At 40.8% G+C, this 12,434-nt stretch overlaps 1 protein-coding gene across 1 annotated transcript in view; it reads right to left on the reverse strand.

The window, feature by feature from the left end:
- The window catches only part of ATP10D (ATPase phospholipid transporting 10D (putative)), a 452,340-nt gene that overhangs the window by 16,556 nt on the left and 423,350 nt on the right, over positions 1–12,434 (reverse strand). Inside the window, exon 20 of the mRNA XM_053703992.1 lies at positions 11,768–11,848. Coding sequence (XP_053559967.1) covers positions 11,768–11,848 — 81 coding nt within the window. The remainder of the gene's footprint in view (positions 1–11,767; positions 11,849–12,434) is intronic.

Genomic DNA, 12,434 nt, shown 5'->3' on the forward strand with positions numbered 1-12,434 from the left:
TGAGATCGGCAGGTTCTAGGGCTCTGTTCAGAGTTGCCGCAAATATGGGCTCATAAGACTGTAGGAGTTTACCCAATTCGGCTAAGATCCAATACGTGTCCTCCATCATAGATGTAGAAGGGTAAGATAATATCAAGGAGGATCTCAGTTCATACAGGAGTGTGTAGGCCAATATGTATAGAGTAGTTTCCTCACCATGCGGTAAGAGAAATGGCCGCTGCCCGCTCAGTGTCAGAAAAGGCCTCCAGTTTTAACTTAGAGTAGCTGCATTAGCCTCGTATTATACTATGCGCCCAATGTTAAGTAGAAGTTTGTCATGCATCCCATCATACTCAGAGGGTATAATTTGCTGGAAGAAGCACCTTAGATCAATTTAGAAAAATGGTAATAGCTGGAGCACTAGAAAAGTGCGACCATTCTCATGTGCTGTTGGCTCCGCCCCCCCCCTTGCAGATTTGCTCCACAGAAGCTTCATTATTGAAAGCCCAGGAAGAAGAGACAGCTCCAGTAAAAAAGCCATAGTTCACCCAGGAGGTTGTTGACCAGCTGTCTCAAGGAACACTTCTCAACCAGAGAGAAAAATACTAGAAGAGGCCTTCTGACACTTACTCTACTAGAGACAACGAAACAAAGCAGAAGATTGCCTAAAATCTTAGTTGCTTGGAAGAAAATCTGTTAGAGAACGCAAAACATCCAGTAACCAACATTCTTTCTGAGAAGAAGGAAAGTGACACAAAAAGGAAGAAAAACAATTTCCTGATTGATATAGCGATCCGACACTACCTTAGGAGAAATTCCAGCTTAGTATGAAGGACCGCCTTATCCGCATGAAAAATAAAGATAAAAGAATCACACTGCAGAGCCGAAAGCTCGGAGACTCTGCGAGCAGAAAAAACCCAAAACTTTCCAAGATAACAACTTGATATTGATCGAACGCATAGTCTCAAACAGAGCCTGCTGCAAAAACTTCAAGAACAAGCGTAAGGCTCCAAGGAGAAGCAACTGGATTAAATGCAGGCCTGATTCTGACCAAGGCCTGAACAAACAGTGAACATCCAGAAGATCTGCCTGACGTTTGAACAAAGGAATAGACAGTGCAAAAATCTGACCCTTCAGAGTGCTGACTGACAAACGTTTCTCCAGGTCCCCCTGAAGAAAGACAAAATTCTTGGTACCCTTACCCTGCTCCAAGAGAAACCCTTCAATTCACACCAATAAAGGTATAAACGCCATACCATATGGTAAATCCTACGAGTAACCAGCTTACGAGCCTGAAGTACAGTCTCAAAGACCTTCTCAGAAAGGCCACGCCTAGTCAAAACTAGGCATCTAATCTCCAAACCGACAACTTCAGAGAATCCAGATTTAGGAGAAGGAAGGGACCCTGAAGTAGAAGGTCCTTCCTCAGAGGAAACCTCCAAGGTGGAAAAGATGACATTTTCACCAGATCCGAGAACCAGATCCTGCGAGGCTATGCAGGAACTATTAGAATTAGAGACGCTCTCTTCAGATTGATATGAACAATAAATCTCAGAAGGAGAGCACATGGAAAAAACAGGAATGCTCAACCGAAGATCCAAGGAACCGCTAGCGTAGCGATCAGATTGGCTAGAGGACCTCTAGATCTCGGCCCATACTTAGGAAGTTTGGCTTTTTGATACAACGCATTCAGATCCTACTCCGGACCCCCACCTGAGAGATGATATGGAGAATACCTCCGGATGGAGAACCCACTCCCCGGGATGAAAAGTCTGTCTGCTCAGAAATCTATTTTCCAGAAATCCACCCCTGGAATATAAATGGCAGATAGGAGACAAACATGAGATTCAGCCCACTGGATAATGTGGGTTACCTCCTTTATTGCTTAAGAAGTCAGAATTCCTCCCTGGTAGATGTATGCCACCGAGGAAATGTTGCCCAAGGGGGACCAAAGCTAGTTGAGGTCAGGCTGAATGCAATGAAAATTGCTCGCAATTCTGTAATGCTTATTGGAAGAGAAGAATCCTCCTGAGTTCAAAGACCCTGATTTTTTTTTTTAATCTTTTATTGGGATTCTTGGTACATGAACATCAGTAAAATAACATAACAAGTAATATATATAAACAATGAAAGTTGTGCCTTCACAGTGGGAGCAAAATTGACAGTTAAGTCACATATATCAACAGGAGATAGTTGTACATTACATAGTTAACAATAATTTGAGAATCTCATTTTATACCATATAGATAATAGCATTTTACAGTGGATAGTTCGATGGTTACACGAGAACCAACTGATATAGGAAACATTATTACTCTATTTTTATTATTTTTATTACAAAAATTATATATTTATCAGGGTGGGTCCACCTGTGGCCCCTAGCAAATGATTGTAGTATGAAAACATATAGAATATTCAGCGGGTAAACACTGCTATAACCTAGTGGTAGTAGTAAAATGGAAATTGTCTACAGATACACACCTCTTAAAACAATGTAAAGTAAATGATAAATAATGTTATATATAGGTGTGTATATATAGGTGTGATATCAGAATATAAAATATGGGGGGGGGGTGAAGTGAGAGTGAAAACAGAATTTATGTTTACCTGATAAATTACTTTCTCCAACGGTGTGTCCGGTCCACGGCGTCATCCTTACTTGTGGGATATTCTCCTCCCCAACAGGAAATGGCAAAGAGCCCAGCAAAGCTGGTCACATGATCCCTCCTAGGCTCCGCCTACCCCAGTCATTCGACCGACGTTAAGGAGGAATATTTGCATAGGAGAAACCATATGGTACCGTGGTGACTGTAGTTAAAGAAAATAAATTATCAGACCTGATTAAAAAAACCAGGGCGGGCCGTGGACCGGACACACCGTTGGAGAAAGTAATTTATCAGGTAAACATAAATTCTGTTTTCTCCAACATAGGTGTGTCCGGTCCACGGCGTCATCCTTACTTGTGGGAACCAATACCAAAGCTTTAGGACACGGATGAAGGGAGGGAGCAAATCAGGTCACCTAAATGGAAGGCACCACGGCTTGCAAAACCTTTCTCCCAAAAATAGCCTCAGAAGAAGCAAAAGTATCAAACTTGTAAAATTTGGTAAAAGTGTGCAGTGAAGACCAAGTCGCTGCCCTACATATCTGATCAACAGAAGCCTCGTTCTTGAAGGCCCATGTGGAAGCCACAGCCCTAGTGGAATGAGCTGTGATTCTTTCGGGAGGCTGCCGTCCGGCAGTCTCGTAAGCCAATCTGATGATGCTTTTAATCCAAAAAGAGAGAGAGGTAGAAGTTGCTTTTTGACCTCTCCTTTTACCAGAATAAACAACAAACAAGGAAGACGTTTGTCTAAAATCCTTTGTAGCATCTAAATAGAATTTTAGAGCGCGAACAACATCCAAATTGTGCAACAAACGTTCCTTCTTTGAAACTGGTTTCGGACACAGAGAAGGTACGATAATCTCCTGGTTAATGTTTTTGTTAGAAACAACTTTTGGAAGAAAACCAGGTTTAGTACGTAAAACCACCTTATCTGCATGGAACACCAGATAAGGAGGAGAACACTGCAGAGCAGATAATTCTGAAACTCTTCTAGCAGAAGAGATTGCAACTAAAAACAAAACTTTCCAAGATAATAACTTAATATCAACGGAATGTAAGGGTTCAAACGGAACCCCCTGAAGAACTGAAAGAACTAAATTGAGACTCCAAGGAGGAGTCAAAGGTTTGTAAACAGGCTTAATTCTAACCAGAGCCTGAACAAAGGCTTGAACATCTGGCACAGCTGCCAGCTTTTTGTGAAGTAACACAGACAAGGCAGAAATCTGTCCCTTCAGGGAACTTGCAGATAATCCTTTTTCCAATCCTTCTTGAAGGAAGGATAGAATCTTAGGAATCTTAACCTTGTCCCAAGGGAATCCTTTAGATTCACACCAACAGATATATTTTTTCCAAATTTTGTGGTAAATCTTTCTAGTTACAGGCTTTCTGGCCTGAACAAGAGTATCGATAACAGAATCTGAGAACCCTCGCTTCGATAAGATCAAGCGTTCAATCTCCAAGCAGTCAGCTGGAGTGAAACCAGGTTCGGATGTTCGAACGGACCCTGAACAAGAAGGTCTCGTCTCAAAGGTAGCTTCCAAGGTGGAGCCGATGACATATTCACCAGATCTGCATACCAAGTCCTGCGTGGCCACGCAGGAGCTATCAAGATCACCGACGCCCTCTCCTGATTGATCCTGGCTACCAGCCTGGGGATGAGAGGGAACGGCGGGAACACATAAGCTAGTTTGAAGGTCCAAGGTGCTACTAGTGCATCCACTAGAGCCGCCTTGGGATCCCTGGATCTGGACCCGTAGCAAGGAACTTTGAAGTTCTGACGAGAGGCCATCAGATCCATGTCTGGAATGCCCCACAGCTGAGTGACTTGGGCAAAGATTTCCGGATGGAGTTCCCACTCCCCCGGATGCAATGTCTGACGACTCAGAAAATCCGCTTCCCAATTTTCCACTCCTGGGATGTGGATAGCGGACAGGTGGCAGGAGTGAGACTCCGCCCATAGAATGATTTTGGTCACTTCTTCCATCGCTAGGGAACTCCTTGTTCCCCCCTGATGGTTGATGTACGCAACAGTTGTCATGTTGTCTGATTGAAACCGTATGAACTTGGCCCTCGCTAGCTGAGGCCAAGCCTTGAGAGCATTGAATATCGCTCTCAGTTCCAGAATATTTATCGGTAGAAGAGATTCTTCCCGAGACCAAAGACCCTGAGCTTTCAGGGATCCCCAGACCGCGCCCCAGCCCATCAGACTGGCGTCGGTCGTGACAATGACCCACTCTGGTCTGCGGAATGTCATCCCTCGTGACAGGTTGTCCAGGGACAGCCACCAACGGAGTGAGTCTCTGGTCCTCTGATTTACTTGTATCTTCGGAGACAAGTCTGTATAATCCCCATTCCACTGACTGAGCATGCACAGTTGTAATGGTCTTAGATGAATGCGCGCAAAAGGAACTATGTCCATAGCCGCTACCATCAACCCGATCACTTCCATGCACTGAGCTATGGAAGGAAGAGGAACGGAATGAAGTATCCGACAAGAGTCTAGAAGCTTTGTTTTTCTGGCCTCTGTCAGAAATATCCTCATTTCTAAGGAGTCTATTATTGTTCCCAAGAAGGGAACCCTTGTTGACGGAGATAGAGAACTCTTTTCCACGTTCACTTTCCATCCGTGAGATCTGAGAAAGGCCAGGACGATGTCCGTGTGAGCCTTTGCTTGAGGAAGGGACGACGCTTGAATCAGAATGTCGTCCAAGTAAGGTACTACAGCAATGCCCCTTGGTCTTAGCACAGCTAGAAGGGACCCTAGTACCTTTGTGAAAATCCTTGGAGCAGTGGCTAATCCGAAAGGAAGCGCCACGAACTGGTAATGCTTGTCCAGGAATGCGAACCTTAGGAACCGATGATGTTCCTTGTGGATAGGAATATGTAGATACGCATCCTTTAAATCCACCGTGGTCATGAATTGACCTTCCTGGATGGAAGGAAGAATAGTTCGAATGGTTTCCATCTTGAACGATGGAACCTTGAGAAACTTGTTTAAGATCTTGAGATCTAAGATTGGTCTGAACGTTCCCTCTTTTTTGGGAACTATGAACAGATTGGAGTAGAACCCCATCCCTTGTTCTCTTAATGGAACAGGATGAATCACTCCCATTTTTAACAGGTCTTCTACACAATGTAAGAATGCCTGTCTTTTTATGTGGTCTGAAGACAACTGAGACCTGTGGAACCTCCCCCTTGGGGGAAGTCCCTTGAATTCCAGAAGATAACCTTGGGAGACTATTTCTAGCGCCCAAGGATCCAGAACATCTCTTGCCCAAGCCTGAGCGAAGAGAGAGAGTCTGCCCCCCACCAGATCCGGTCCCGGATCGGGGGCCAACATTTCATGCAGTCTTGGTAGCAGTGGCAGGTTTCTTGGCCTGCTTTCCCTTGTTCCAGCCTTGCATTGGTCTCCAAGCTGGCTTGGCTTGAGAAGTATTACCCTCTTGCTTAGAGGACGTAGCACCTCGGGCTGGTCCGTTTCTACGAAAGGGACGAAAATTAGGTTTATTTTTTGCCTTGAAAGGCCGATCCTGAGGAAGGGCGTGGCCCTTACCCCCAGTGATATCAGAGATAATCTCTTTCAAGTCAGGGCCAAACAGCGTTTTCCCCTTGAAAGGAATGTTAAGTAGCTTGTTCTTGGAAGACGCATCAGCCGACCAAGATTTCAACCAAAGCGCTCTGCGCGCCACAATAGCAAACCCAGAATTCTTAGCCGCTAACCTAGCCAATTGCAAAGTGGCGTCTAGGGTGAAAGAATTAGCCAATTTGAGAGCATTGATTCTGTCCATAATCTCCTCATAAGGAGGAGAATCACTATCGACCGCCTTTATCAGCTCATCGAACCAGAAACATGCGGCTGTAGCGACAGGGACAATGCATGCAATTGGTTGTAGAAGGTAACCCTGCTGAACAAACATCTTTTTAAGCAAACCTTCTAATTTTTTATCCATAGGATCTTTGAAAGCACAACTATCCTCTATGGGTATAGTGGTGCGTTTGTTTAAAGTGGAAACCGCTCCCTCGACCTTGGGGACTGTCTGCCATAAGTCCTTTCTGGGGTCGACCAAAGGAAACAATTTTTTAAATATGGGGGGAGGGACGAAAGGAATACCGGGCCTTTCCCATTCTTTATTAACAATGTCCGCCACCCGCTTGGGTATAGGAAAAGCTTCTGGGAGCCCCGGCACCTCTAGGAACTTGTCCATTTTACATAGCTGCTCTGGGATGACCAACTTGTCACAATCATCCAGAGTGGATAATACCTCCTTAAGCAGAATGCGGAGATGTTCCAACTTAAATTTAAATGCAATCACATCAGGTTCAGCCTGTTGAGAAATGTTCCCTGAATCAGTAATTTCTCCCTCAGACAAAACCTCCCTGGCCCCATCAGACTGGGTTAGGGGCCCTTCAGAGATATTAGTATCAGCGTTGCCATGCTCTTCAGTATCTAAAACAGAGCAGCCGCGCTTACGCTGACAAGTGTTCATTTGGGCTAAAATGTTTTTGACAGAATTATCCATTACAGCCGTTAATTGTTGCATAGTAAGGAGTATTGGCGCGCTAGATGTACTAGGGGCCTCCTGAGTGGGCAAGACTCGTGTAGACGAAGGAGGGAATGATGCAGTACCATGCTTACTCCCCTCACTTGAGGAATCATCTTGGGCATCATTGTCATTATCACATAAATCACATTTATTTAAATGAATAGGAATTCTGGCTTCCCCACATTCAGAACACAGTCTATCTGGTAGTTCAGACATGTTAAACAGGCATAAACTTGATAACAAAGTACAAAAACGTTTTAAAATAAAACCGTTACTGTCACTTTAAATTTTAAAGTGAACACACTTTATTACTGCAATTGCGAAAAAACATGAAGGAATTGTACAAAATTCACCAAATTTTCACCACAGTGTCTTAAAGCCTTAAAAGTATTGCACACCAAATTTGGAAGCTTTAACCCTTAAAATAACGGAACCGGAGCCGTTTTAAACTTTAACCCCTTTACAGTCCCTGGTATCTGCTTTGCTGAGACCCAACCAAGCCCAAAGGGGAATACGATACCAAATGACGCCTTCAGAAAGTCTTTTCTAAGTATCAGAGCTCCTCACACATGCGACTGCATGCCATGCCTCTCAAAAACAAGTGCGCCACACCGGCGCGAAAATGAGGCTCTGCTTATGCTTTGGGAAAGTCCCTAAGTAATAAGGTGTCTAATACAGTGCCTGCCGATATTCTTATATCAAAATACCCAGATAAAATGATTCCTCAAGGCTAAATATGTGTTAATAATGAATCGATTTAGCCCAGAAAAGTCTACAGTCTTAATAAGCCCTTGTGAAGCCCTTATTTATGATCGTAATAAACATGGCTTACCGGATCCCATAGGGAAAATGACAGCTTCCAGCATTACATCGTCTTGTTAGAATGTGTCATACCTCAAGCAGCAAGAGACTGCATACTGTTCCCCCAACTGAAGTTAGTAGCTCTCAACAGTCCTGTGTGGAACAGCCATGGATTTTAGTTACGGTTGCTAAAATCATTTTCCTCATACAAACAGAAATCTTCATCTCTTTTCTGTTTCTGAGTAAATAGTACATACCAGCACTATTTCAAAATAACAAACTCTTGATTGAATAATAAAAACTACAGTTAAACACTAAAAAACTCTAAGCCATCTCCGTGGAGATGTTGCCTGTACAACGGCAAAGAGAATGACTGGGGTAGGCGGAGCCTAGGAGGGATCATGTGACCAGCTTTGCTGGGCTCTTTGCCATTTCCTGTTGGGGAGGAGAATATCCCACAAGTAAGGATGACGCCGTGGACCGGACACACCTATGTTGGAGAAATTATAGTGCTATTAGGGCTAGGCAACATGAACAGAAAGATCCACATGTGTCCATCGAAATAGCAAAAGTTGTAAGATATTTAAAGGAACCCACAGAGGTGAGTATAAACATATGTGGAAGCTCTGAATACTATCATAATCACAATGTAGCTTTTAAGTGAAATTGAGGTGTAATGTCACCCCCCAACTCACCGGACACCAAAACACAGTTCTTATTCTGCATAAGTCTAAAGCCAAGTCAAGTGAATTCTTAGCTCATAAAGGACTTTAGTATACTAGCAGTGGATTAGGAAAGGTAGTATCGGACTGATTGCTAAAGAGATACAGTATTTGGTATCATTCATGAAAATATACGTGTTATGTCGCTGTGCGGCTGCCAAACCCCTACTAATATAATTAACAGTGGCTTCCTATCAGGTGCTGTGTGTTTTTATTTTTATATGGATAGATGAGGCATTTAAGACTATTTATTGTAGCTTCAGGATGCTACTTAGGGTCTCGCCCCCCGTCCCCCACCGGCTGTGGGAGGGGGAAAAAAAATCATGGTTTTATGAATAGAACCTCATTCAGGAATCTAAGGGGTTTCCTTATTTTAACTTTGCTCTCCTATATGTCTTAAAAACAAAGTAGTTATTAACAAACAGTTGGTGGTCTTTAATAGTTAATAATCTTAAGCAAAATATATATAACTGCAGTAACTCCAAGTGTTGTGGTTTAGACTAGCCAAGGCACAGAAGTGCCATTTAGTTAAACTCGGATAATTGTGGTGATACGTTAAGACAGCAAGCCAGTATAATCTAAGCAGTAAACGCTAAAGTATGTAAACTGTTACAATACAGTAACTATTAATAGAATTGTCAAGTTAAGCAATATTATAAGCAACATTATTTGATCTTCTGTTAACACAGTGATCTGAACGGATACTTCTTAGGTTACTTATTTAAAGCAATACCGCTTACAAGAAAATTTGAACAAGTTCAAAAACGTAGAACTGTACAAAATATAAAATTAAGCTACAGTGAGAGCATTATTGGCTCCCTCTGGTTACTTATCGCAGCCATAAAGCAGATATATACTACAACTAAAATCATACAAATAAAATCAACCTCTCATTGATACAAAGGCTCATTGCGAGCAAACAGCAAAATAGTAAGCTGAACTAAGAAGCTTGAAGTAGAAAGCCGGTTTTTGTTATTTACTGACATATATAAACAGAAAAATATCTGTAATTTATAATTATATAAACAATAAAATACCTGCAATCTATAATTGTATCAATACAAAGTTTTGTATCAATGTCAGCAGCGCTGCTTTTACTCTATTAAGCGAAACCGGAGCATATAGAGTTGCAATGAAAACAAGTACATGTTGAACTAACAAAGTAACTTGTTACAATTAAGTGGTATTATGATATAATCTTGATTTATGGTATATTGGAAGCTCCGTTCTTTAATCTAAGTATTGGTCACTGGAAGTCTAATATTAAGCTATGAAATAGCGCTAATTAGTTTCTAACTTGATAAGCAGTAAAAATATGCTGCTCTGAATAAAGTGCACAAACACCACATGAAGCACACAACTAAGTATAAGGAAATAGACACTACCATCCACTTTGATAACCACAAAAGTTATATCAACATTGAAAGTCACTATAAGGCTATCCTTTTTTGAAGACTAATACATTAGAACTGTAGGCAATACACAGGAATACCAAACCTGTTAAATATACTTAGTTGGAAAAATTTAATTCTCTGATAAGCCAAATATAAGGCTACAAATTGTACCAGAGCAAACAATTATAACCAACTAAATACCCCATATAAACCTATAGCTCTCATAGGTATATCCAACTGGTAAAATCACAAACCATAAATATGGACGTAATGGAGATGTGTTTTTAACTCTATGTGAGAACAGCAAAACACAAAAATATTGCTGTCTTTTTTAACTATTATTAATAAAAGGTATATTTTATAATTCAACTTCAATCTCACACGTGTGTTACAGTGTATAGAAGCATACCCTTTCTGACATAACTCACATTTCTGTGTCTTATGTCTTCTGAGTAAAAAATTAAATATGGTGTTGTCAAGGAGACAAAAAAAAAAATAAAATAAAAATAATATCTGTTATGTGCTGTATTGCTTACTTCTCCGATAGTAGTGCCTTACAATGTGTAGGCTGCAAGCCTCTGGCGTGGTGCGAAAGGAAGCGCCAGTATGGTAGAGAAGTCCATCCGGCCAAACCACGACAACAGCTGTCTGCTCCGATGTGGTGGGCGCAGTTGCACCAGATGAGCCATTTTTTTGTTCTGGGGGAACGTTATTCTCTGAGACAGCATTCACAGTAAAGTAATGGTGTGGGCTGACAGCTCAATTTGGTGCTCCTTAACTTATTTTATGTCTGTTTTAATTGCATATACCCAATATTATTGCTTGTATGAGGAGAGTTGGCTAAAGAGCATTTCTGACATTTGGCCATCTCCGTTGTCGTCCCCCAGCAACTTTATTAAATGTTGTGTCAAATATAATCTGTCATTTAAATGAATGCCCCATAATCAATCATATACACTCATGTAATTGTAGCACATTGCAGATTAAACATTTAAGACAATGTAAATCTGATAATATTGCATCTATAAACTTAACTAATTGCACTAATCTCAGTGTAGAAGTGTCTCACCACAAGGAGGTAAAATTGTCAAATATTTCACAGTGTTATTTAATTCAATTAGCTGTTGAAGAACACTGCGACATATTTGACAACTTTACCACCTCCAAATTACACAAAGTGGGAAGACAAACTGCAGTTCCTACAAAAATAAATAAATTGCATAATACCCCAGCATATAAGTAACAAACATGGCTGTCATGATTACAGAACAAAAAGACAGGATATTAAGATATTTTACACAGCCTTAAAAATGTTGGAGCCCTAGGTCTCTGTCTTCTTAAAAGGGAACTATTCTAAAAGCTGATGAGTGCTTCAGGAGTTATCCAAGATCTAGTAAAAAGTTATACTAGAGTTGATTTAGCGAACATTAATATAAAAATGTAGAAGCTAAATTACAAGCAGGAACGGGGGGAGGAAATATGAAGATGGGAACCCAACCCCTAATACTTCAGGGAGACATTTCAACCAACTTCAGTATCCAGAGGTCATATACTCAAATACTACAGATATGGTTCTATAAATGTGTGAGAGGGAAAAAAACAATGATGAAATCAGTAATACATTTAATCTATAATGCCACTGCATGAAGAGTAAAAAAAAAAACCAAAAAAAAAAAAAACACTAGAAGTGAATCAGGTAACTACAGAATTTAAACTACTTACAAAGTATGGAATGAAGAAACATGCCAGGCTTTGGTAAAACGCATCCAGTATGGTGACCCAAAAATTTGAACTCCGGTATTCCTATAAAAGTAAAAACAGACATTATTGCAAGAAAGATTACATGGATGTCATCATGAGTTTATAAACATTACAAACAGAATGCAAGCAAATGGATGGTACTTCTATGGGAATAATTAAAAATATAGTAGATAGATTACTTTTATTTTCAGTGAGAAAAAATACCTTATTAAATGAAACAAATATATTTGATATATCCAAAAAAAAGTTTATGAACTCAACCTTACAATTCAATAGGTCACATAAATATCAAAAACACAAACTCTTAAATGCCCCTTTAAAGTAATTTAAAGGGGCACTATGCACGACTACCTTCTGCAACACATTAAGCATGTTGATCAAAAATAAAACTGATATATGTAGCCTGTGTAAGTATTCATTTACCAGACATAGATTTTTGGAGTTAGTCTGTACTAACTTTGTACAGTGTCAGAGTGATTCTTGTTAGATGTTTTTTGTTTTAGTTAGATGCCCATTCTGGACCACAATTTATAATATTTCCACAGAGTCTCAATGAGATTAAGATTCATTACTGGACCTCTAAAGGAAATTAATTTTATTGTTTATGGTGCACTCCAAAAACACCTCA

Source organism: Bombina bombina, chromosome 2 (assembly GCF_027579735.1).
Source record: "Bombina bombina isolate aBomBom1 chromosome 2, aBomBom1.pri, whole genome shotgun sequence".
Lineage (NCBI taxonomy): Eukaryota > Metazoa > Chordata > Amphibia > Anura > Bombinatoridae > Bombina > Bombina bombina.